Source organism: Brachionichthys hirsutus, chromosome 17, assembly GCF_040956055.1.
Source record: "Brachionichthys hirsutus isolate HB-005 chromosome 17, CSIRO-AGI_Bhir_v1, whole genome shotgun sequence".
NCBI lineage: Eukaryota > Metazoa > Chordata > Actinopteri > Lophiiformes > Brachionichthyidae > Brachionichthys > Brachionichthys hirsutus.
In genome coordinates, this window is record NC_090913.1 from 11463132 (window position 1) to 11488618 (window position 25487).

The 25487-nt window shown below is 50.0% G+C and overlaps 2 protein-coding genes across 2 annotated transcripts in view; both read right to left on the minus strand.

Annotated features, from left to right (window-relative positions):
- Positions 1–534: 534 nt before the first annotated feature.
- LOC137906772 (octapeptide-repeat protein T2-like) lies at positions 535–915 on the minus strand. Its single transcript, XM_068751060.1, has one exon. It carries the CDS (start codon positions 913–915, stop codon positions 535–537), a length of 381 nt encoding a protein of 126 aa, XP_068607161.1.
- Positions 916–5101: 4186 nt separating this feature from the next.
- LOC137906773 (glutamate receptor ionotropic, NMDA 2A-like) overlaps positions 5102–25487 on the minus strand; it is a 40702-nt gene continuing 20316 nt past the window's right edge. Inside the window, exons 3-18 of the mRNA XM_068751061.1 lie at positions 22876–23042; positions 22668–22802; positions 22490–22589; positions 21486–21691; positions 18810–18924; positions 18519–18721; positions 15038–15206; positions 13827–13980; positions 12536–12661; positions 12185–12414; positions 11114–11274; positions 9950–10137; positions 9142–9380; positions 7660–7843; positions 6181–6955; positions 5102–6098 (exon numbers count right to left, since the gene is read on the minus strand). Of these exons, the coding sequence (XP_068607162.1) occupies positions 5102–6098; positions 6181–6955; positions 7660–7843; positions 9142–9380; positions 9950–10137; positions 11114–11274; positions 12185–12414; positions 12536–12661; positions 13827–13980; positions 15038–15206; positions 18519–18721; positions 18810–18924; positions 21486–21691; positions 22490–22589; positions 22668–22802; positions 22876–23042 (4149 nt within the window). The remainder of the gene's footprint in view (positions 6099–6180; positions 6956–7659; positions 7844–9141; positions 9381–9949; positions 10138–11113; positions 11275–12184; positions 12415–12535; positions 12662–13826; positions 13981–15037; positions 15207–18518; positions 18722–18809; positions 18925–21485; positions 21692–22489; positions 22590–22667; positions 22803–22875; positions 23043–25487) is intronic.

The window sequence follows — 25487 nt, forward strand, 5'->3', positions numbered from 1 at the left end:
TGTCACGCACATGCTCCGTGTTATCTCTAACCTATAGATAGATAGATGGATGGATGGATGGATGGATGGATGGATGGACACTTTCTCTCTCTCTGCCTGCTGAGAATAGACGTGTAAAGTTGGATGCAGCTGATGTAACTATTATTTGTCCTCCCTTTCTGGTCCATGCATGTCTCCCCCCCCCCCCCCCCCTCCTCTCCCACTCTCTCCTTCCTCTCTATTCATCTCTTCTCCTTCTCACTCTTCTTCCTCCCCTCTGACTAGGCTCAACTCACTCCAGTATTTTTAGTATTTGTGAGTAGGCGTCGCCAGGCCCTTATGAATTTTCATGGGTTTGTTTAGTGTGTAGGCTGACACGCACGCACACGCACACACGCACGCGCACGCACACGCACACGCACGCACACACACACGCACGCACGCACACGCACGCACGCGTGTGAAGTGTGTAGGCTGAATGCTGGTTAATGAGGATGTTTGAAGTCTTGGAACGAGCCTACAGCAGGCCTGTCAGAATCAGCGCCATCGCCCTCATCACGCTCCGGACTCCTCCGCTCCGTCTCCATCTCCTCTGACTCCTCCGCTCCTCTCCTCTGACTCCTCCGCTCCGTCTCCATCTCCTCTGACTCCTCTGCTCCGTCTCCTCTCTTCTCCTCTCCTCTGACTCCTCCGCTCCGTCTCCTCTGACTCCTCCGCTCCTCTCCTCTGACTCCTCCGCTCCGTCTCCATCTCCTCTGACTCCTCCGCTCCTTCTCCTCTCCTCTCCTCTCCTCTGCTCCGTCTCCTCTTCTCTCTTCTCCTCTCCTCTGACTTCTCCTCTTGTTTTCCTCCTGACTCCTCCGCTCCGTCTCCTCTGACTCCTTCGCTCCTTCTCCTCTCCTCTCCTCTCCTCTTGTTTTCCTCCTGACTCTCCATCCTCGGGCTTTCTCGCATGATGTTCTTAATCAAGGACATTAATTATCTTAATTTATCACACCCCGACAGTGTGGTTAGATCGCCCGTTCTGATGCGCTGTAGCTTCGGGAGGGTGTCTGAGCATCTCACAGTAACGCGCACATGTATGTAGCGGGTGGTGCCCCCCCCCCCCATGAGTAAGAGAAACTGCGTTACAGCCTCGACGCCCGATTCTTATAGAAAAAAAGAGGCAGAGGCGCGCGTTCAGAGTGTGTGACGTCACTGACCATTACGCACAAGCATATGGATCACGTCGTGCACGGGGAATGAGGCCGCCGTGTATCAGAGGAAGCGACAGGCAGACGAGGACGCGCATACATATGCGTAAAATCACAGCGTCTTGCGCGCGTCGTGTTCCGCAGCCACTCCGTGCGTTCTGTGATGTCTTCCGTTTCAAAGAAAGTCTGGACGGCTGCGTCTCCCCCCCCCCCCCGCTGCTGCAGGTCCACGCCACGTGACAGATCCTCCAGGCTTGGCGCGCACGCTGACTTGCTGCACGTTCAAGTGCGTTTATGTGCGCGCTCCTCTCTGTTCCCCTCTCCTGTCCCACTTCAGCCCAGATTAGAGCGGCCGTCTCCTGAGGGAGGCTGAATATATATATAAATAAAGCTTTTTAAGAGAACACTGATATAAACACACAGAACGCACGAATCTGGCACACATTCATGCACCGATGAAAAGGGTGCATTATGAAAGACTAGACTAGAGGGAGAGAGAGAGAGAGAGACCACAAAGCTCAGTAGTCACACAGACATCACAGCAACCTGAAGTTAAAGTAATTAAAGGAGTAGTTCAACAGTTGAAAATTAAAAAAATTGATTTTGATAGTATAGAATCCATCTTCTACTGGCAAGAAAGCAAAACAGCATCTTTCCAAAATTGTCCATTTCCTTATGGAAATCGTGGGCTTTGGTGTTCCCAGCGATGGTGTGGTGCTGAAAGCAGGAATAACCACACGAGAGAGAGAGAGAGAGAGAGAGAGAGAGATCACAACAGCACCCAGACGAGTAGAAAAATGTAACCTTTACTTATTTACAGATTGTACAGAGGTACTGAGTGACAAGGTAGTATTTACAACACAACTATAGTATCTTAGAAACCCCTGAACTTATACACGGGTGAAATACACAGCAGGGAGACCCAGAGGACTTCACTCCAACGCACTCGTACACCCGGGTCAAACCCAGACCCGTTCCAAGCCCAGGAACCTTCTCCAGACGTTCCTCGATGTTGAGCAGGAGCGAGCTGGGGAGCCACATTAGTGATGGGAACGTTGGTGCGTGAAGCCCGGCAGGTGTAAGACTCAAGGAGAACTGAGGTGTCGCAGCAAAATAGGTTCCACTAGAAACACGAGCACGTCATGCAATAAAATCAATCAATCAGAGAAATCAAACTAAAGGCTGGTGTGAAAATCTCTGCGACGGTGGACAGGGAGAACTCTTTCTACACACTCTCAACCACAATAGGACTGACGCAACACGTGTGTGTATGTGCGTGTGTGTGTGTGCGTGCGTGTGTGTGTGTTTGCGCGTTGTATGAGTAAGAGGCAGGTCAAACGAGTGGGACGAAGGAAAAAGAACAGAAAAAGCACACGCAAACACACACACAACTTCTCCATACACACATCCTCTGTCTTATATAAATGCCTGCGCGGTGTAAAACACACACACATACACACACACACACACACACACACGCACACGCACACACTCAGAGGTGAAACAGCACAGACCCATAGTGGAAGAGAAGCATGTGGGTGGGATGGGAGGGTTGTGTTCACCACACAGACTATCATTATTCATTTAGTGTGATTCAGACGATAGACCCGGCTACGTGTCGCGAGTTAACCGCTAAGCCAACCGGGGGATGGTTAACTAGTCCCGTTGGCTCAGCTGGCGACACCACCAGAGTGTAAAAAAAAAGAGAAACAAGCCCCACATGAGAATCTAAAACATGCCAGTCATTGTTTTTTTTTTTAAAGAAGCAGAATAAAAAACAACAACACTTTGTTGTTATTGAAAATAATCCAAACACTTTATACCATTTAAATCAAACAAATGAAATCAGTTTCTAACATTTAAAACAAATATTTCTCTGTACAGAAGAATAATATTGCAACCTGATATTGTGCATATAATTCACACACCAAACCAAGAGGGGCAGTGTTGACCTTTTTTGTTGCTGTTTGAACTATCTTGCATTCTTTGTAGCCAATATATAGATGTGTGTGTGTGTGTGTGTGTTGGAGAGAGTGAGAATAAAGGATAGAAAGAAAGAATAGAGACAGATGTTGAGCTAACGGGTCCTTTTTCCTTTAACATCCTTGTGCAGGGAAATCGATGCCTTTACTCAGTAGATTATGGATTTCTAGAACACTCGTATACATTACCAGCTTGTTGTGTGTGTCTGTGTGTGTGTGTGTGTGTGTGTGTGAATGAGTGCTGCCTCTATAACGGGTCACTTAGACGTGACTCTGCTGAAACGCAGCGCCGCGTTCTGGCCATTGGAGAGCCCCCCCCCCCCCCAAGCCGCTGGCAGACCCAGGAGGATTCATTTGACGAGTGAGTCTGTATACGGAAACATTATGCATCCTGCATCCTGCATCCTGCATCCCGCATCCTGCATCCCGCAACCCGCATCCTGCATCCCGCATCCCTGCATCCCGCATCCTGCATCCCTGCATGCCGCATTCCGCATCCCGCATCCTGCTTCCCGCTTCGGACCGGATGAGGTCTACTGATATGAAGTGATTTCCATGTTGAGTTTCAACCACCACGACTGAACGACTCTAATCTGCGGATACTTCGATCTACTGGAGAGGAAGGGAAGCAAAGGGATTGAATTACGAAACTACAGGAGGTTCTAAAGAGACTACAAGAGTCGTGTGATGCTTTACCCATGATGCAACACGCTAACAGAACTGTTCTCTAAAACTAATGTCAAGGAGAAATAAGAGCAAACGTCTGCCCAGAGAGCGACCCAGAATATTCATGCCCCCCCCCCCCCCCCCCCCCCCGGTATAAAAGTGTTTTTGGTCAAACATCTGTTCGGTGGTTAGGGTATAAAATCTACAAAGTGCACAAAGAGAAGCTGTGGTAGCTTCAACACACACACACACACACACACACCTTTAACGATCCTAGACTACTGCGCGTGTGTGTGTGCCTACACGTGCACGCGCGTGTGTGCATATATGACCCTGTATAGGAGTTGAGCTGGAACACAGGGCAGTAGGAAGCATGCAGTATGACCTGAAGACTAGCTAAGAGAGGAAGCGAGGGCGCTCTATAGGCTCCGCCTCTGGCTCAGGAGACACCAGAACGCACGCCGTCACCCCCCGGAGGCCACCAGAACGCACGCCGTCACCCCCCCGGAGGCCACCAGAACGCACGCCGTCACCCCCCCGGAGGCTTTTTTGGAATGTTCAATCAGCTGACATCAATAACAAACAGTCTGGAGTTTTTACATCCCTAAAAACGTGACACGGCACGTGTGTGTGTGTGTGTGTGTGTGTGTGCTCGGATCTCCGTCCCGCCACCCCGGTTCCTGGTCTAGTAGTGACTCCAGGATTATTAAGGATTACTCGAGTGTAGGTTACTACTCTTAAAGCCATGCTGGCAGTGCAGTTTGACAACATATGGATCGACTGTAGTGCAACAGGAGCGTCCTGGATAGGGGCGGGCATGTGTGTTTGTGTGTGTGTGTGTGTGTGTGTGTGTGTGTGTGTGATCTCAGAGTCTCCCTCATCTCCAAGAAGCTGGTGAGGAGGCGGGACAAGTCGGCTTGTCTTCCAAACGCCACTAACGGCGTTTGACTCCGCGTTCAGCGTCCCTCTTACTTCGATCCGTCTCGTCAGACCTGCCGCCAGTTTGTGCGTCCGTGCGCGCGGCTCGAGTCGAGTGCACACACACTCACACACTCTCAGATCCTGCACCGTGCCTCCGGATGTCCTTGTGGGCCCCCCCCCGGCCCCGGCGTATGGAGGGCGTGATAACGAAACAACTTCTTTTAGTCTGCATCACTTATCTGTCGGTCCGGAGCAGAGCTTCACCTGTGTGTGTGTGTGTGTGTGTGCGTGTGCGCTTAGAATCAGAGCTGCCTGGTCTGCTCACACGCGCGTGTGTGTGTTGGTGTGTCGGTGCGACCCTCAGACATCGGACTCGATGCTGGGCATGCGGCGGTAGAGCCGGGGCCGGTTGCTGCCCGCGCTGGAGGCGCGCGGCGCCGTCACGTAGCCCATTGGCTGGGAGGCGGCAGGTGGGACCATGTAGGCCACGACGGGGGGCTCCTGCAGCGGGTAGAACACCTGTTGGTCCACATGGCCGCCGTGCTGGTTGTTGTGATGGCTGCCATGGTTACCGAGGGTAAGTGACAGCTGCATTCGCTGCTTATAGAGCTCGTGGGCGGAACTTCTCTGCGGCAGGCGCGTGACAGCCTGGGGGGCGGGATCTCGTGGCGTCGTGCCGCCGGGGGCCGACTGGAGAAAAGGGTTCTGAGAGGGGCGATCGGGGAAGAGGCTCTTTGAGCGGCGTGGGAGGGGCATAGGCACATCCAGACTGTGGTGGTGGGAGGGCGACGGAGAAGGGGGGCTGCGGTTGCTGAACGGACGGTCAGAGCGCATCGTGAGGACGTTGGCGTACGCCCCCTCGTCCAGGGTCAGCTCCCGATCTCTGTCGGGCAGGCTCAGCCCCCGCAGCTGGGCGTGCTGCTGCTGCGACTGCCGCTCTGGAATGCCATCTGGAAGCATGTTCTCATAGGAGGGCTGACGGCTCAGCTGAGGGTGCCGGCCCGGCGAGGAGGCGGGGAGAGGAGACGGCGAGGGAGGGGAGGGCTCGAAGTGGCTGACGAGCCCGTCCCCTTCGCCCACCAGGCCCAGCTCGCTCTGGGGAAGGTAGTGCGTGAACATGTCCCCGCCGTGAGGGTGTGTGTGGGAGTAGTGCGAGTGCAGGTGGTCTTCGCTGATGTCGTACAGGTTCCCCAGGTGGACGCAGGCGTCGCAGCGGGCCTGCGCCGAGCGGACGGTGTACAGGCCGGAGTACCCGCCCAGCTTGGCGAGGCAGGAGCGGCAGTGGCCGGGCCTGACGCCTTGCGTCCCCAGTCCTGCACCCGGACCGTCGAACGAACTCCCGGTCTTGTCCTTGACGCTAGAGAGAAAGAGAGAGAGAACGACATCGATTATGCATGAAAAGGTGCAGAGCAGGCGAACAGCGGGGGGCGGAGCCGGACCTGCCGTGGCTGTAGGTGCTGTATTTCTTGTCCTTCAGGGAGTGCAGGTCGGCCTCGGCGCTGTGGCTGTGGTGCAGCAGGCTGGCGCTGAGCTGCAGAATGGGCGTGTCTGTCTGGTGGGAGAGTGTGTGTGAGTACGTGCTGTCAGGTGGAAACAGGTCAGGGGGGTAACTGTGGTCATCGCCTCCTCCCTGGCTGTCTCGCTGGTAGGGGGGGGCAGACTGCAGGCTGGCCTGGTCAGAGTCAATAGAGTAGATCTTAGATCCTCCTCCTCCTCCTCCACCCCTCTTCCTCAGCTGATTGATCGGCATGAATCCGCCCCTCGCCCCCATGGAATCAGAGTCTTTGTGTGACGGCGGCCGGCTGGAGCATTCCGAGATGTCAGAATGCGGCAGCGGTTCCTCGGGCAGGTAGCGCTGGCTCTTCATCGGAGGCGGGCCAGGTCCGGATGCTGGGGCGGGGTTTGGGCCAGGCCCCGGCGATGCGACGGTGGGCTGGGTCTTCAGGGTCTCCACGCTTTTCTTCCACAGGGCTCGGGGTTTTGACGCCGCTAAGGCCGGCCCGGCGAGGCGGGTCTTGCCGTTGTCGTTGGTGATTGACAGCTGAGGCTTGCTGGGGCTGGTCTGGAGGGCGGGACCTTTCTGTTGCATGGGGAATGGCGCGGCGTTGTTGAGGAGATTTTTGTGTCGTCCGGACAATGACAGGAAACCCTGCGGACCAGCAGCGTTGCTATAGAGACCAGGACCCTTCGGGGGCAGAGTGTGGAGCGAGTTACCTAGGAGACAAGGAGAGGCGCACCTCAGACAGCGCAGGAGACGGATGTTTGGACGGATTCTCAGCCGGTTAGCTGAAGCGTTATCTCCTAACGCGTGTGCAATCATGAGGGGAGCTTACACACGACAGCCAATCCCGTTAGAGCCTGAAGGTGGGGGGAGTCACCTTTAGATCTGCATACCTGCGCCGTATAAGTGAGGCAGGATGACCTCGGTACGTGACGCCGTCCCGCTCCGTGCATGACCTTAGTTCTTGCTATCGTGCGGTGCTGTGTGTAACGGCGTGTGTTACTGTGTGTAACGGCGTGTGTTACTGTGTGTAACGGAGTGTGTTACTGTGTGTAACGGAGTGTGTTACTGTGTGTAACGGAGTGTGTTACTGTGTGTAACGGCGTGTGTTACTGTGTGTAACGGAGTGTGTTACTGTGTGTAACGGAGTGTGTTACTGTGTGTAACGGAGTGTGTTACTGTGTGTAACGGAGTGTGTTACTGTGTGTAACGGCGTGTGTTACTGTGTGTAACGGCGTGTGTTACTGTGTGTTACTGTGTGTAACGGAGTGTGTTACTGTGTGTAACGGCGTGTGTTACTGTGTGTTACTGTGTGTAACGGCGTGCGGCGCTGTGTAACGGCGTGTGTTACCGCGTGTAACGGAGTGTGTTACTGTGTGTAACGGAGTGTGTTACCGCGTGTAACGGCGTGCGGTACCTTTCCCTGTCATCATGTCTAAGATGCTGGGCTGCAGGAGGACGGTGTTGCGTTTGGGGGACGACAGAGCCATGGACTTGGCCGACTTTAGCAGATGCAGCATGTTGGCTTGAGGGCTGAAGCCGAGCTCAGGATTCTTCTTCTTCATGTCTATATGGACGCCATGGATGCAGCTCCATATACCCTGAGAGGAGGAGGATGAGGAAGAGGAGGAAGAGGAGGAGGAGGAGAGGTGACAAAGGAGGAGAGAGGTAATGGAAGTCAATTCCCGGTTTACCGACTTCACGAGTTCAAAGATGAGCGGCGCTAATTTCCTGCTCCGATAAATTAAAGGAGACCTCTGCGTCCTCTTCTCCGGAACATTTACAGCAAACCTTCACCTCGCTTTGTTTTTTTTAACGTGGCTGGATGAGATAATCTCCGTCTTTTCAGATGAACTGTTTGCAGAGGCGCTTAGGAAATTTAATTTAGCTGATGATGTCACCGGAGGGAGTGGGAGGGTGGGGGCTTTGAGTGCAAGGAGATGTTCTTCCTGGAGCCACTTAACCTCCGGTATCGCTGCTGCGAGGAACACACACACACGCACACACACACGCGCACACACACACACACACACACGTCGCAGTCTTTTTGTAAAACACTTAATGTGTGAAATGCTGCTCGTCTGGAATAAAAGCCCTGCCTAACACGGAGACATGACATATGAATAATGAAAGAATGGTCTGTCTGGGTGTGCCCATTTCTGTTCGGTGCGTGTCTATTTAGGCGTGTGTGTGTGTGTGTGTGTGTGTGTGGTCAAGTCTCTTAGCTCACTGCACTTGCATATGTGATACCATTTCTAACTTTGCCACACCAGACTTGTCTACGTGGGAGGGGGGATGCGTCCACATCCTCTTCCTCGCCGTAAACCCATTCCACCCTCAGCTGGGCGCTGTAAACACATTATTCACCCCTTCACCTCTTTCATCACACAATCTGATCTAGAACCTTCTGCTGCATCCTACGTAGACGAGTCGTGTGGTACGCCACAAAAACACACGCATTTCATGAACATATGGAAAATCAGACAGATAAAGGAGCACGTTAAATGTTAGCTACAAGCGCGGTTTTGACTTTTATGCTGATTTTAATGTTAGACCCACATTAAATGCATTCATTATTTTTCTCTCTAATCAGCTTTACTGGTTAAACATAGATAAAAATAAAAGAGATTCCCGTCCTGTTGCTGTTTATGCTGAGCCCATGCTTTTCTCTAGCTTTCGCACGCTCCAGTATGGCGTTTCATCATTAAGCGCTCGTATTTGTAACAGCATCATTTGAAAGTACAATCTGAGAAGCATGGGGAAGAAGAAGAAACAACAAAAAAAAACACCCCACTGCTACCGAGGAACCAAAAGTGGATCATGCACCTCCCGCTGTCAGAAACAGACAAAGGTGCTGCTGCGGTGCAGAAGGGCGATGCACACGTTAGCGTTTCCTCACCCTGCTGATGGTGAAGAGCAGACCCGGTCTCCCCGAGCACACGCCGGTGAAGCAGTATCTCAGCCTCCAGTAGAAAAGGTGCTCGGAGATAAAGGTGAGGATGGAGAGGCCCATGGCCGTGGCCAGCATGTAGAAGACGCCGGCCATGTTGTCCACATCCAGCTGACTGGACATCACCTCGTTCTTCTCGTTGTGGCAGATCCCGGTCAACCACTGGGACTCCAGTTCTTCCATTTCACCTGTTGGGGAGGGGAAAAAAAAGGTTTAAGATGACAGCAGGAAGGGGTGAGGTGGGTAATCTAGCCTCTAATCCTAGGAGAGGGAGAGAGAAAGGGAAGACGAAGACGTGAACTGGTAGATGGAGCCAAATGGAAAGGAGATGGGAGGCGGAGCGAAAAAAGGATTGTAGAAGGTGGGAGAAGGGAAGATGGGCGGGGCTATCATGGGTGCTCATGTGTTGCAGGTGCGTGTGGCGTTTGCCACGGGGAGGCCGGGTGGCGGATCCAGCACGTTGATTTCCTCCTCCCCCCTCCTCTCTTCATCCGCACCATCTCACAGCTTATCATACAGAACAATCTGGGGGAGTAAACACACCAGGACCACAGTGGACACACGCACACACACACACACACACAAGCCCACGCAGAGTAATGATGATGAAATGGTGTGTTAAGCCCGGGCGCTGATACAGGGAGGGGGTTCTGAGAAGTGGCACAAATGTAGCAACGCTGGAGGCCTGGAAAATCTTCCAGCTTCAGGGGATGTGTCAGGTGCAGCATTAGGATGCCTGCGGGGGGGGGGGTCTCACCGTCTCCGATGATTCCCAGTATGGCCAGATCAACCAGGCGTTTCCAGTAGGATCCTTTCTGCAGGGCGATGCCGTAGCCCGTGGTGGCAAAGATGTAGCCGCTGCCGATGGTGACCAGCTTACAGCCGTCGTCTCTGCCCGCCATGTAGTTCAGCACTGCGGCGTCGTAAATGAAAGCGTCCAGCTTCCTGTGAAGGATCACGCGTTTCTGATTTACAATCCACACCAGGGTCGTTCTGTTTATGATTGACACACATTTTGGTATTTGGGTCTGTTATTTCTTCTTCTTTGTTTGATATAGATGAATATCGCCATAAAAGCACAAACTGTAATCACCGCTGCCAAGGCCTGCCTGTCTGTCTGCCTGTCTGTCTGTCTGTCTGTCTGTCTGTCTGTCTGTCTGTCTGTTGGCAACAGATCCATCTTTAACGCAAACAGTTACAGATGGAGGCTGAGAATTCAGAGAGAATTCAAGGCCATTTATTTAACAAGGGCAAAAACAAATTTAGAATAATACGGTGCAGTCCCGTCTTTTTTATTAAAGTGTGTGTTTTTTTTTTTTGTCTTTGAGTCAACTGAAACTTCCCCAACTCCAACTTCCTGCGGGATAAACAACCGGCTTCGACTGAAGAATCGAACGAAACACGGATGAAGCGCTAATTACACACTTTTGGTGTATAAACAATGGTAACGCGTGTAATGTTTGAGAAAGCGCACCGTCGCTGTTTGATATGCAGTATCGATAAAGTAATTACAGCGAGTGGAAAAAAGCAAAGTAAAATTACATTTGGCGAAAATATCCCAAAGATCAAAACAGACAAAACTAATGACCGAATAAAAGCACGGCAGTCGTCCCTTTATTAGCGTGGGAGAACAAAGGTAGCAAAATTCACAAACAAATTACGCTCTGCCTGTTTCGGCAGCTTCCCCTCTTTCCAGAAATAACGAGACTCAATAATGAGTGTCTGCATTTTACTGTCAGTGACAGAAACACTGCAGCGTTTTAGCCCGAGCCGGCGCCGGGCCCCCACGGGGCCGCCTTCCTGTGAGCCGCAGTGCCGTCTTTTTGTTTTGCTTCCACATGTTCTGAAGGATGCACCCCGCCTGCAAAGCGCCGCCACCTGCTCAGGTGTAATGAATATCAAGTTCACAGTGTTCCAGTACCCGCTCTTGAGGGTGGCCAGCGCGTCGTGGACACCCGTCTGATGGTATTTGGTCATGTACTGATGCATGTCTGGATAGTTTTTCCTGATGTTGCGCTCCGTGCTGCCGTTGGGAACAGTCCCGAAGCGGAATGGAGGGGAGTAGGAGTACGGACTCTGGAACTGCAGGGCGGCAAAGAAGGGAACAAAAAGAGTGAATTAAAAGGAGGAAGAGCAGCAATGATGTTTTGCTTTTTTATCTCTGTGAGACTTTCCTGGTAAAACAAAAACGTTTAAACAAAAAATGAATTTTTCCGTAGTTCTAGAAAACGTTCTAGAAGCAGTGCTCGACCACAGGAGGAGTCTGTGGTCGCTGGGACGACTCGCGTCACATCCACGCAGCTAATTATAATGCATAAACCGTTAGCATTAGCGAGGCCTCGCCTCCAGCAGTAGGAAATGACAGGGCTGTGCAGCAAAAGGCCGAAGCAAGCCCCTCCAAATATGCATCGTGTTGGGACACAGCAGCCGGAAGCATCTTGGATTTATTAGAGATTACACTGATGTCCCAGTAATATTTAAAACACCCAACATCCCAAAAAAGGGTTTACAGGCTACAACGGGAACGGCAGAAAGAGAAAGAGAAGGTGAGTTCAAAGTGTCAAAATGAAGGAGAGACAGAGAGGAGGAAGAGTGAAGAGACAAAGGAGAGAGGAGGAGGAGGAGGGAGAGACGGTGGAGCGGACGCATCAGTCATCATCACTGTGTGTCCAGTCCAGCGTTAAGCCTGGCTGGGGTTCTGCTGACACTGCCAGGCTCTGCAAAATACACACACACACACACACACTCGTTTGATCCATGCAGTGTGTGTTTGTGCGCCCCTGGGTCTGCTGTGCTGGCAGTGCTCGTGTGGTGACAGCTCCGGCCAGAGGGTCCGGGCTGTTGAAGCCCGAGGGCGCTCCCTGGAGGGGCCTGTCTGGCCGCGGGGCCGGCATCCATTACAAGAGCAACCCTGACTGCAAATGTGTTTAGTTTGGTCCGAGAGTGTGTGTGTGTGTGTGTGTGTGTGTGTGTGCTTCGTGTGTAATCCCACCTTCTTGTCGGACAGGCCGGTGACTTGGTCCACAAACTCTTCCTGGATCATGAAGGCCGCCAGGTTGGCAGTGTAGGAGGCGAGGAAGATGACGGCGAAGAAGGCCCACACCGACACGATGAACTTACTGGTGGTGCCCTTCGGGTTCTGAACCGGGACCGAGTTGTTAAACACCAGACCCCACAGCAGCCACACGGCCTTACCGATGGTGAATGACGGGCCGTGTGGATCTGATGGAGAGGGAGACGTAAAGGTCGCACCCTGAATCTAAGGGGAAGCCTGGATTCCTGCTCCTCGCTCGGGGGGGAGGAGCGCCGGGCGTGATATTCCTGACTGTGTGTGAGCGCGTACCTTTGCCTTGGGCCAAGTTGCGGTTGAAGCCCAGCGGACTGACAAACTCAAAGAGGAAGACGGCGATGGCTGTGACGATGAGGAGCATCACAAACATCATCACCCAAACCGACGCGCTGAAAGGCTCTGAGAGGAAGGAGGGAGGAGAGGGGGGGAGAAAAGGAGAGTTAAAAAGAAGCCACGGAGGAGCGGAGGACGAGCGGGAAAGGGAAGGGGACGGAGAGAGAGAGGACGAGCACTCAATCAAGGAGAACGGGGGCGAGGGAGAGACAGAGGAGGTGAGAAAGGGAGGACGGCGGGATGGGAGGAGGGGGAGAGTTAGTCCCAGAGAGTTTGACGGGGGACATTTCCATATTTCTCATTATTCTCTTGGATGGGAGAGAGCGAGGGGAGAGAGAGAGAGCGAGAGAGAGAGAGAGAGAGAATCCAACTTCAGGTGATCTGATGTGAGCTGCTCTGGTCATGTGATCTACTTCAGTGCCTCTGTGGGTGTGAAGGTGTGTGTGTGTGTGTGTGTGTGTGTGTGTGTGTGTGTCACTGTATGTGCAAGCATGTGCCTGCTAGGGTTAGCCATCCCTGAGAGATTGTGCACTGAGGTGCCTCTAATGGGAGTGTGAGAGATACTGAACCATCACTGATACCCTGGCCCCAACACACACACACACACACACGCCCACACACACGCACGCACACACACACACACACACATAGCATAGCATAGCTTAACATACATCAGGCCAAAGCACAATCATTCCCCACACATCCTCGATTCAAAGCAAAAACATCCTAATATAATCACACACATTCATTTTTGTGACACACACACACACACACATTCATTTTTGTGACACACACACACACACACATTCTGACACATGGCTTGATACACGGGGACCGACACACGCACGGTCCAATACATCCCCTCGCTCCCCGTCTCGCTCCAGTGACAATACAGAACATTAGTGGAGCACGGAGGAGCGCTTCAGTTTCTAGTCATGTGAACAACTGGAGGAAGAGGAGGAAGAGGGAGGCGAGTATCGAGAGGATGCTTTGTCTGAGATGACTTTTCAAAACAGCTGGAACGCTCCACTTCCTCTGCTGGAAATATTAATGTGCTGAGGGTGTTGAGGCTCAGATAAAGTACGAAGGGAAGCTGGTCAGCATATACTCTCTGAATAAAATATTACATTTATGCAAGGGGTTTTGCCAACCCCCCCATGTCACTGGAGGGGACGGAGAGAAAATGAGAACATTTATGGCTGAAGAAGACAAAAAAAAAAGAAAGACGAACCGAGGAAGGCGGACGGAGAGACGGTCCCGTTGCTGCGAGACACCATGACGCTGATGCCCGTCTCCACGAAGGGCACGGAGAAGTCGATGACCTCTGACCTCTCCTCATTAATGGTCAGTGAACCGACCGCCATGGCTGCTTTCCTGTACACCACCTGGGAACAGAACATCAGTGACACTGAGGACTCTACCGACGCTGACAGGAAGCAATGCAGGGGGCTCTGCTCCTCTCTGCCCCTCTCTGCCCCCCCCCCCCGACAGCGTTTTGTTCTGGATGTGAGATATCACAGCGACTGAGGGTATAAGCACAGAATGTCATCTGTAGTTGGAGGGCGCTTTCAGCCAGATTAGATGACAACTAACAATACAGCTGTCTTTTTCATAACTCCAACATTTCCGGGCGTCTAAAATGCATTCTGGCAGTTTGAGCCCCCGCTCGTACAGACGTCGTTTTTAGTATGAAGAAAAATGTTACGCGTCTTGCAGATTTAATTGTCTAGAAGCTCCCGGCGGTTTGATCTCGTAAACGTTTCCAGCATCTCTGGATCAACTCGAGATGCCTCACGCTTCAGTTTCAAGGATTTTATTGTGGCGGGGCTTCGTTTTTAATCTGGCAAGATTAAATGTATAATTGAAAGAAAGGATGGCCGAGTTAGCCTTGATGTAGCTGCTGTTGAATAGCCTTTAATTGATACTCTGCTGTAGATTAATGGCACGATTCTTATTCCAATATGGAGTGTATTTACGTCTAAAATAAAACTGAACAAATAAAAATAAGTGTTGCATGTGTGGATAAGATAATTATCACGTGTGTGCGTGATGTTAGCATGATGCTACATCCATCTCGTTCTGAGGTAAAATACAACAGAACTGAGCTTCAGGCGATTTTTATATTACATGCCTTTAAATCTTCTAAATCCGACACACTGGGCCTATTTATGTGAAGCTACTTCCAGAACCCAGTTAGCATAGCTTAGCTGGGAGCGATAACTTATTATCTTTAGAGGCACTTTGGGGTGTTTATACAATTGGGCAGAATAAAAAAAAAAAACGATTTCCTTATCTTTCTAGTATTTATGCTAATTTAAGCATATTAGCTTTTGGCAGCAACTTCTTATCCACAGGAAGTGGTTTTGATCTTCTCGTCTATCTCAGCAAGATAAACCGATGACGGCTAAAGGGTGCGGTTTTTGCAGCCGGGACAGGAAGTACCTCTCCGACCATGCCGTTCCACACGTTGTTGATCTTCTTCCCGTGTTTCCCGTTGGTGACCAGGTAGAGGTCGTAGGTGAACTTCACGTTCCTCGCTATCTTCTTCAGGATGTCGATGCAGAAGCCCTTGCAGCACTGTTTAATGTAGGCGCCTCCCGACGTGCTGTTGCTGCAGCACGGAGACACACACACACACGCACACACACACACACACAAACACAATTAGGCGCTGTTTTTTCTATTAGAGGATTTTTTTCGGTGTTAAATGCGTGAGGTGTATCAATAAGCGTAATCTCGCTCCCTGCTCGCTCGACACCTGGTGGCTCCATCAAACTGTAAAAGCTGAATTACGAGTGCAGAGAAGCCATAAATACAGCTGAAGGGCAGACAGCCCGGACGGTGTGTGAATGTGTGTGTCTCCCTCAGTGCCTGAAAACACAGGGGTGCTGAGCAGATGCTGCCGGCCTTTAAATAGACCTGGGCCGTGCAGAACAAGCAAACTGCATGATTAAAATATCAGCTGTCCTTCACCGAGTCTTGCCTCGTCCGCTTTCTCCCATCCTCCCGTGTTTCACTGATTCCGTCCTTACTTCTCCAAAACCTCACAGAGCTCCCATACGGTACCGCCGCCGCCGCCACGCTGTTTCAGTAAACCTTTCTGACAGCCGTCCCCGAGGACCTCGGGGCGGAGAGCTGAGCTGAATTGTTGGATGAAATCATTCTCATAATCTATTAAACCCTACCAGCATTTTCAAAAGTATCGCCATGAAAAGTTAATTCTGCTCCCATGTCAGCTCGGCGACCTTTTCGCATGCCATCTCCAGCCGGGTCCGACTCGAGACTGGATTCCCGAAGAACCGTGAGGTTAATAAACTGCGAGCGCAGAGAACGGCTGTCACAGGACGGCGGCATCGAGGTATTAAGAGATCTTTTAGCAGCAGTCGAGCCCCAGGTGTTCTAACGCACACATGCTGTATACATCAGGTTTCCCCAGCTGAGCCCTCGCTGGGTTCCCTATTCACACTCGTACACACCCCATCTCTTGGATTCATGTCATGCCTTTGCAGCAACAAACACACACCAATAAAACGGAAGTAGTTAGCCCTCGTGGTTGGACGGATCTATTTCCGTGCGTGCGGACACACGGATGGCCGGACACAGAAATGGCAAATGTGATGTAAATGGAAGCCTTTAGAAGAGACGAGTCATCTTGGCCCTCAGACTTCCTCCGCGATCGCTTTGTGGAGAGGGTGAGAAATCAGGTCAGAAGTCAAACTTCCATTAGCTGTGATTCAGACGTCTAATTGTCGCTGCCTTCGGGGCTGAATTTAATTGGCTGAGCGGATCAGAAACGTTGCGTTTGCTGCGTTGCGTTTCCTGTGTTGCGTTTCCTGTCCGCCGGATGAAGTCACCCTGATCGTAGCCCGGCCTTTATGTAGCACATTAAATAAAGATAATCTTCTACGCTCTGTGACCTGAAAATGGTTAAAACGTAATAGATCAGAGTCGGGGCGTTCATATGGAGGATTAACTTTGTTAAACAACGTCAAAGGTTAAAAAAATATTAAACTCTGACAATTGATGGACATGAAGTCCCCCAAAAATACGTCTTGATTCAGAACTGTCATAATAAATAGGGAAGGATTATAGAACGCTACGGCTACAAAGCGCTAGCGTGTGTTGTTACAAGTGACTCCCTGCACCGACAAAAAAATAAAAATAAGAGAAGAAAACTGTCGAACACAATCCTGAAGACTTCTGTTTGAGGCAGCAGGAACAGAGAGAGAGAGAGAGAGTTTATGAGCTATTGAGGGAACGATAATTCAGCTGCAGGGGGGGGGGGGGCATCTCACTATTAAGGAGCAGCAGAACAAACTGACAAGGCCAGGTGAAGCGATGATGTACCTGCCGCGGGGAGCGGAGCGCGCCAAACCCCGGCTGGCGAACGCAGCGAGGCCTGCAGACATGAGCAGGCGACTCCCGGAGGAGCCTGGACTACCAGGACCAAGGATTTAGAGCTGATGTAAACAGCCAGGTGACAGCGGGGAACACGGGGAGGTGAAAGGAAGGGCAGGCTGCAGCAGTGTGGATGCTTCTAAAAAGCAATGCAGCCCAGATGGGAGCAGGCAAAAGGTTGGGCAGAGTCCCGAATGAAACATCCTTTCAGTTTTAGTCTCCAGGTAGAGCAGAGGCCGGGATTTATTCTTTCAATGTCTTTTGATACGGGACATTTTACGGTGGTAGACTGTAAATGTGCCAGAGAGTAGTTTTTATTCCTGTTATTGGATCCAGAAAAGGCCATAAAAGTTAGAATTGCCTATTAAAGGATTTTATTAATTCTACAATTAAATTGATTTGTAAATGGAGACATCTCACAAATAAGCATCCAGTTTATAATGACCCTATATTTAACTTCTGTTTGTGGCCACATTTCAAATCAAGTAGGCACTCGAAATTTAGACAGCTGTAAAGATTAAAAATACACTATCGAGCCATCATACGAGAATGGAGAGTAATAAAAAGACGCATGTTGCTGTTTACAGATTAAATACACCACAGGCGTGCAAAATAAGCAGCGAGGCAAATTAATAATTGTAATATTTGAAGGAATTACCACGTTCTGCCCATTTGAATGAATGCAAAGTTAAGAAAAGCGCACAATAGGAAACACGAGTATTTACAAGGGGTAGAAGAGCAAAAAATCAAGAGCACTGACAGATTGGTATTAGAAAACTGACAGCAATTCATTATCAACGCTGAACTGATTATCCGTGAGCCAAATGAGAACCACTTTGCAGTACGTGTTAAAGTCGTTTCTCCTGATACAATAACGGTGGCGGCTACACAAGTGCTAATTGTCTTGGTGTAGAACATGCATGCAGTGACAGCGGGTTGCGACACGGATCGCTGCGTTCGAGAGTTCAGGCTTTAAGGCAACAAATGTTAGAAGTATTGTCGTTTGTTCTTCTTAAAAGCCCCATTGACATCAGTAAATCAGAAATAGTGGGTTTTAAAAGTGGAAGTGAGGGATGGATTTTATTGTGTGTATTGCGTTTGAAATATCCCCCTCCTTTATCCAACCTCACTACTTAACTTGTGTTCCCGTTCTCACATGTCATATTAGCCAACAACATTCGGACGTTCCGCTTTGCTGGAAAATGTGAGTGGTTATTGTATTAGGTAAAAAGGAGTGGGCCCAGTGTACGTCCTTGTAGAACAAAAGTGAATCTGATCCGATTGGCAGTAACAGACTGTTCTTAAAGAGACAGGCACCACTTTGGCGGTCGGACTGACTTCATTCTCTTCAGCTGAAACAAATCAAATGAAGAAACGGCGAGCGTCAAACGCTCTCAAGAGATCAGAGACGGCGTCTTTTTACCCCGCCGTGAGAACCAATTTCCCATGATTCTCTGGTAACTTGAAGTGTGTTTGTCTCTTAAAAGCTTCTCGAGCAGTGGGCGTGGCTTGTGTGTCCACTTACTTTCTGACATGCTTGCGGCAGGGCACAGAGTTCCTCATGCAGGTTCCGGTGAGGATGTCCACGTTATCAACAATGACGAAAGGCTTCTCCTCCAGGGTGACGATGGAGAGATGGTTTTCATCGGCATCCTCGTCCCCGTGGGAGTTGTACCTCGGCCAAACCGGAAACATCAGCGACAGCGTCCCGTTCTCCCAACGGCCCATCTGTGTGTGTGTGCAGACGCGCACGAACGCAAATCAACAATGCCCACTGAAAAGAAAGCGTTTGGACATTTTAATATTTGTGCATTACCTTCTCCCACTTCCTTTCGCTGTTCAGCACGATGACAACCAATTTGGGGTTGGCTTGGTAACCGTCTGGAGTGAAGGATAAGTCCCGCCCATCATTCCAAACATGCATCATGTGTCTGAAAAAGAATAAGAAGCTGTTATTGGCTTTTGCATCTGTTTTGCAGAATCGCTGCTGCATAAGTATCCTCCTTAAACCAAAGATGAAGTCAACCACCATGAGTGCATGCACGCCTTGAGCGTGCACGTTCGTGTGTGCATGCAGCTACTATTTGTGTGTGGGAGGGGAACGAGTCAGAGGCCACGTATCTCTCCCGTCAACATTCAGCATTGATTTCTCCACAGATAAGCAGCAGAAAGAAAAGCTATCGGCATAACGAGGCTGCCTTCACCCTCCTGCACTGCTCACTACGGTTACCGTGCAAACATTAGGAAAAAGTGAGGCAGCGGGGGGGTAAATGAACCAGTATCAGACGCAGTGATACGGGATTAAGAAAACAGGACTGGCTTTCTTGACCAGGAACAATAAATAATTACAGTATAATACACGCCTTGTTTTTTTTTATATATGTGAGCAATGCAAAGGTTAATGAAAATAAAACCATATTTCACAAAGTGAAAACAATTCCTTCTAAACTAAAAGAAACAAGTGTAATTTTAGTTTATCTAATATGCAGGAAAAGCATTAAAGTCAGCGAACTTAAAACATTCTGTTGGACGGCGGATTATTAAGCCCTACTTTGGTCTGTTTTATGAAGAATTGCAAACGCTCCTTCAAAGTGGGCTGCACTCGCTTTGAATAAAGAGTAAATAAAAAGGTCCCCGTCTTCCTCCCGTTCACCCACCGGATAACACCAAACGGCTCTGCAGTGGGAACAGGCTCCACCGGAAAACAGATAATTACGTAAAGGCCTGCACACTGGAGGCACATGCTGGCACATAAAGCAACCTGCCTTCGTGGTGCAGACCGCAACGCTTTCGGCTCCGCGCCACACGTCAAGACAAATACGCATTGCTGTGGTAAAACTCTTCATGGTGCAGCAGGTGATGCCCTTGTCACAGCGCATCGCCACAGCTAGTTACATATAGCGGAAAAACTGTTGCCGTCTATTCTGGGAAACTGCTGTCTCCTCTTATTTCATGTTCGTTAAGATTTTCGGGGAAAGATTTTGTTGAGGATGAGGCTGGTGAGCTTTTGAGGGCGAGCGGAGCAGACAGATTTACGCGTCTTACGTGTTTTTGGGATTTATATTCATACGTCGTCCGTTTATGCTTCCGTTTAAGATGCCAAGAAAAGGAGGTTTAAGGATTTCTGAAGAACTGTGTGCAAAATAATTTGCATGGAATCTAAATTTAAAAGTGATTTTATCAGCCACCCATGGATAAAAAAAAGAAAACTGCTTCTGCAAATGTCACCTTTAAGATATGGGTCCATATAGTGTGTATATATAAAAAAAAAATCTTTGTGTGAGCACTCTCAAAAAGCATGAATAAAGAAGTGAAGGAGGCAGGGAGCATCTTTTTCCGAAACAAGTGACAGCTCTGGGGTTTGCACGGTACGGTGATTCCATCAAATAGAATAACCTTTTGAAATTTACCACAAGGACACGCCTCGATAAAACCTGAACAATTGTGGAGACCACATTCCCTGAAACCGAGTCTGAGTCATTATTGGCCGTCGGGCAGGAGTGACGGGGATCCAGCGGGGTCACGGTGTTGTTTTTTTTAAATGCCAGATCATATTGCCCCGCTTCTACCCACGCTGTGGCGAGAACTAATGCATGCAGACTTCTGAGCGCAGCCTTTTCCAAATCGGGGTACGGAAATCCAAACTGTCACTTTATTATCACGGAACTTGGCAGCAGTTGTTTTGACAAATATGCAAATTCTATCTAATAAGTTAGTGAAACAAATGAGCATCCCTCAGAAAGGAAGGAGATTGTTCTGAGAAAAGTCCCGTCGAGGACTGAGTCATATCGGATCAAGCTGTCAACTGCGGCGGCATTGTGTGTGCGTTGATATATACTGTAATGGGCCAATAAGAGAGAAAGATTGCATAATAAAAAGGTAATGGTGAGAATCACTGTGGCTCCCATTCTAATAAGGCAACCCATGTGTCACCGCCGACATGCGGCGCTGAGCAACCTGACCTTCAGCTCGATAGGAAATAATATGCACGCATCAGCAACCGTATTGCAGTCGCAGTCAAAGGAAGTGATACGATGAACAGATTGTGCTTTTAGAGTTCGGGATGCGTGCGACTGTTTGCCCTCAAAGAGTCTCGTTTGAAGGGTTCCAATGCGCCCTCATGGTGGAGGCTTCAGGGAACGATGCTGCGAGACAAAGAGGGAACAAAGCCGGTAAAAGAGACGCTTTAATCCCGGGTTAATCCCAGAAATTACGCACATAGCACACTGCAGCGGACAAGCGGCGGCGGCAGCTGCTTTTCCGCCTGACGCTCAATCCGTCGGCTCGAGGATGTGGCGGCTGGACGAGCTCATGCAGCGAAGCGTGCATGCGCACGAGAGCTACTCGTGTTAAATGTCATCAGGCATCGCGGCGTTTAACACCACTGCCGTCGCCGCTTCCTCTCTCGCTTCCAACCCTCCATTAGTGCACTGGAATGAGTTACGCAACCCCCAGCGACAAAGACGAGTCCAGGCCTCCGTCTCCTCCTCACCTGCGGAGGGCGCTAGGCGGAAGTTTTCCCGGGCTCCTGTCCGATGGCGTGCTGTAGCAGCTGCTCTGAGCCTCCGGGAGCTCCCCCTTCTCCCGCAGCATGGCGGTGGCTGCGGAGGATATGATGCCGACGCCGTCCCGCACACGCGTGTCCAACGGGTACTCCCAGTCGTCGAAGGACACGGAGATCATGCCGAGGGGAAACACCTGAGAGGAGAAGGAACGTCACATGGTCCTCTTCCTGTTGATCCCGGGGGACATGCCATCCGTGATTTGCATAATGCATTTGGGATTCGCATCAATCCGTGTCATCGAGCCAGGACCCGGACAGGTTGGGGGTACGACTGGATGTAGTTATGCGACTCAGTTTTCGTAAGTGTTCTCCGGATTCTCTGAATTGTTTGAGGATTCTACGGATCACAGATGGTGATCCAATCGGGTGTTAAAAGTCAAAAAGGTTTTGAGAAGTGACATAGAAGTCAATCTGATTTGTTTCTGTGGCTGTCGCTGGAATAAATCTATTTATTGGGAAGTGTTCACACGATCAGAGAGGATTAATCTCTGTCTATTAAGAATCAGGCCAGCAGCTGGTTAGCTTATTAGCACAACGACTGGAACATGAACAAGCTGGCCTGGCTCAGTTCAAAGGAAAAGAAGATCATTAATGCACTGTATGACAGTATATTATTAAAAAAAAGAAGAAGATTATGTGCATCAAGCAGGGAATGCCAGGAGTCTCTGTTATTTAAGTGCAACGGCATCCTGCCAAAAAAAATAGTCTTTAACCTTTTTGTAAAATGACAACTTTTATGGCTATAAGAAAATTAAATGCGCCGTATTAATCACTGAAGTTTAAAGATGCTGGACAGGACTTAATAGATGCAGTATGATAATATAAAATCTCATAAAACCATTAAAAAAAGCAAAATTTCATACAAATACGAAGTATTTTGTTGATGATGTAGCTGGAGGAGGTCCGCCCCTCCTATATGTGAGTCTCAGTACCTCGGGGGTAAAGTCTGGGTTGCCAGTGGTGAGACTGGACACGATCCAGATGTAACCGGCTCCTATCAGGCCCAAGGATCGAGACTCCTCGAGTATATACCTGCACAAGAGTCAGAGATTCAGTAAAGGCATGCTGGAGAAGAAGCAAGAACAGAAAATCAAAGCTGTGGGAACTCACACGGCCTCATCCTTGGAGCAGTACAGCAGTATCACAGGACTCTGGATCCTCTTCAGGGCAATGTGCGATTTCGAGTTGGGGTCGCCGTCGACAGCATCGAGAGTCACCACGCTCTGCAGGTCCCAGCGCACAAAGCTGCAACGGCACGCCGTTTAGCCGCACAGGTGCACAATCCTGTCAGGAAGCAAAGGTGTGTTTGTGTCGTTACCTGTGATCCACAGTTATCCTCAGCGTGCTGATGAAATCCTGGTACCCGGGGAACTTGGAAGTGACGATAGAAAAAACGTGCCAGTCGTACTCCTCCATGATGGCGAGCATGAGAAGAGCTTCCTGCTGCAGCGCCGCTCCGAACTGGAAGAAGGTGGACTTTTCATCCTGAAACGACACACACAGGCCGGCAGCGGAGAACGTCAGCCGAGGAGTTTATCTCTGGATGTGAGAGAATTAAAACCGTTTCCAGTTTTCCAATCAGCCAGGCAGACCCGGAGATAAGAGGAAGCGTTGGAGAAACAAAGGAGGAGAGAGCGGGAAATGGGAACGGGAGGATGAGGGAGAGAGATTGAGAAGTGAGACGACGCTGCAAGAGAGTGATTGCTGGCAGTGGGAGTGTGTGTGCGTGTGTGTGGGTGAGATAACTGCCTTGTACCTCACAGGTTTGATTCACCCCAGCCCCCGGTCGCCAACATGACGCCAGCCGAGCATCATCCCAATGGCCTTCAGCCAATCACTGCAGGTCATTTTCTATAGATGCTATAGTCTTATCTCAAGCTGTAAAGTGTGTAGCTACTGCTTGCTCTCCGCTCCGCTCATCAACAGCAGGAGGACAGCAGTATTCCAACGGCACCGACTAAAACGTCGCACAACAAATCCATCAGCACGGGGGCGCGCCCTCCATTTGTATACTGAGCCCTAGCTGTTTCTGGATATATGCCGCGGAGGGGAACGCAAACTCTTGTTGCCACGGAAACGGCAAAAATAGTACGTGTAGTTTGCGAGATGTGCGCCGGACGAACGCGATAACAGATGACAGCAGGATGGACGGACACACTGATGTCGTTTCCACGTCGGCGGGATGAAAAGGGAGGAAAGCGGCGAGGAGAGAAGATGGAATTGTGCTTCAAAGAGATTTATCTCACTCACTCCACCTTCCTGTGTGTGTGTGTGTGTGTTAACACAACACACCAACACAGAGCCGCACAAACATCCTCCCAAACCTTCACTGGCGACGCAAACGAGGCAATCGACCAGTCAATAAAACATTCTGTTCATTCATTCATTCATTATTGATTATCGTCACATTACGGGTCGAGCAACCGGATGACGAGAGATAACAACGCACACACACCAAACGATGAGCAGCGAATCAGAGAGCGCACACAAACACGGTGACGATGGCCGCTCAGCTGAGCGAGCCTCTGCATTCAGAGGACGTCTAATCAGCCAGATGGAAACACGCTGGAGCTTCTTTAAGCCTCCATTGGATCAGCGTTGGGTTAATATTAACTCTATAAATCCTGCAAATGTGTATATGAAGTTAAAAGCAAGAAATGTCGCCGTTACTCCAGCGGTGAGGAATCCTTTGCGTCATGTTTAGAAAACATTTATATTTACATCCGTCATTGCCGACGAACCCACGCATTTCCTTTTAAATTCCCTCATAATCTGGCGGGTGGAGACGGGGGGGGGGGGGGGGGGGGGGGTGAGTGGAGGATGCAGGATGAAAGTCTTCTTTAGGAGACTGATGGGTGAAAAGGGAGGATGATAGCTGCTGCTGGTTGCTAAATAATAAAAGATAAAGTGAGACGTTGACACAGACCTGCATCTTCTCATCAAGTCACACAAGTCCACCAAGAAGCTTACGTATGAATAATGCACACACACACACACACACACGTATTTCCACATTATAACCCACATACAGAGAGATGTGCTGATGAAATGGTGCATCAATTATACAAACACAGTGAACTTCATGTAGAGTTTTGTATCCACCCACCTGCATGCATGTAACACGTGCACGTGTGTACATGCACACGGGAAACTCAAAATATAGCTTTACTCATGTGCAGCCACACGGATGAATAATACAACACCAAAACAAACACAGTCACTTTCTGTCTCCTCATGCACACACACACACGCACACACACACACACACGCACACACACACACACACACACACACACACACACACACACACACACACACGCACACAATTTCATGTCAAAGAAAATGTTTGTTTACAGCAATCAGACAAAGAAAATACAAAAAGTGTGGCGAGAGCCGTACAGATTGAGGCCAGTGAGGGATGAACCGAAAGATCTCTGGAAATCACCCGGAGAAGGAGTCAGGTGGGAGTAAACAAAAGAATAAACAACCAGGAGCTAAACAAACAATAACCTGACAGCGCCGGCAAGGGAGCGCTTGACATGGGTCGACACAAAAGAGGAGGATGGAGCAGGTGTGCAGAATAACCAGAAGGAGACGGGGTAAGGGGGAGGAGGCTGATGAGGCCAGCGATGTGCTTTATGAATATTTAATGCGGTAGGTCAGTGAGGATGTCACAGCTCCATTAAGTTGGCCTGACAAAGTGCGGCCCCATCCCACTTAAGCCTTATACAAATCAAGGTGCAGTAAAAGCACAACCACAGAGAATCTGGTCGAGATTTGATGGCGTCTTTTCAAAACTAGACCCGCACATCCGTATTGATTACCGGTCTTTGGACAATGTGTAACGTTAAAAACAGAAACGGCCTCCTGAGCGTTACAGTCAAGCAGGAAACGTCAAGCGTTCCTTGATCCCCGTTGAAAGGCGAGAGA

Excerpts from the sequence above, each read along its gene's own strand:
- LOC137906772 (XM_068751060.1), bottom strand. The coding sequence starts at position 915 with ATGGAGAGTCAGGAGGAAAACAAGAGGAGAGGAGAGGAGAGGAGAAGG.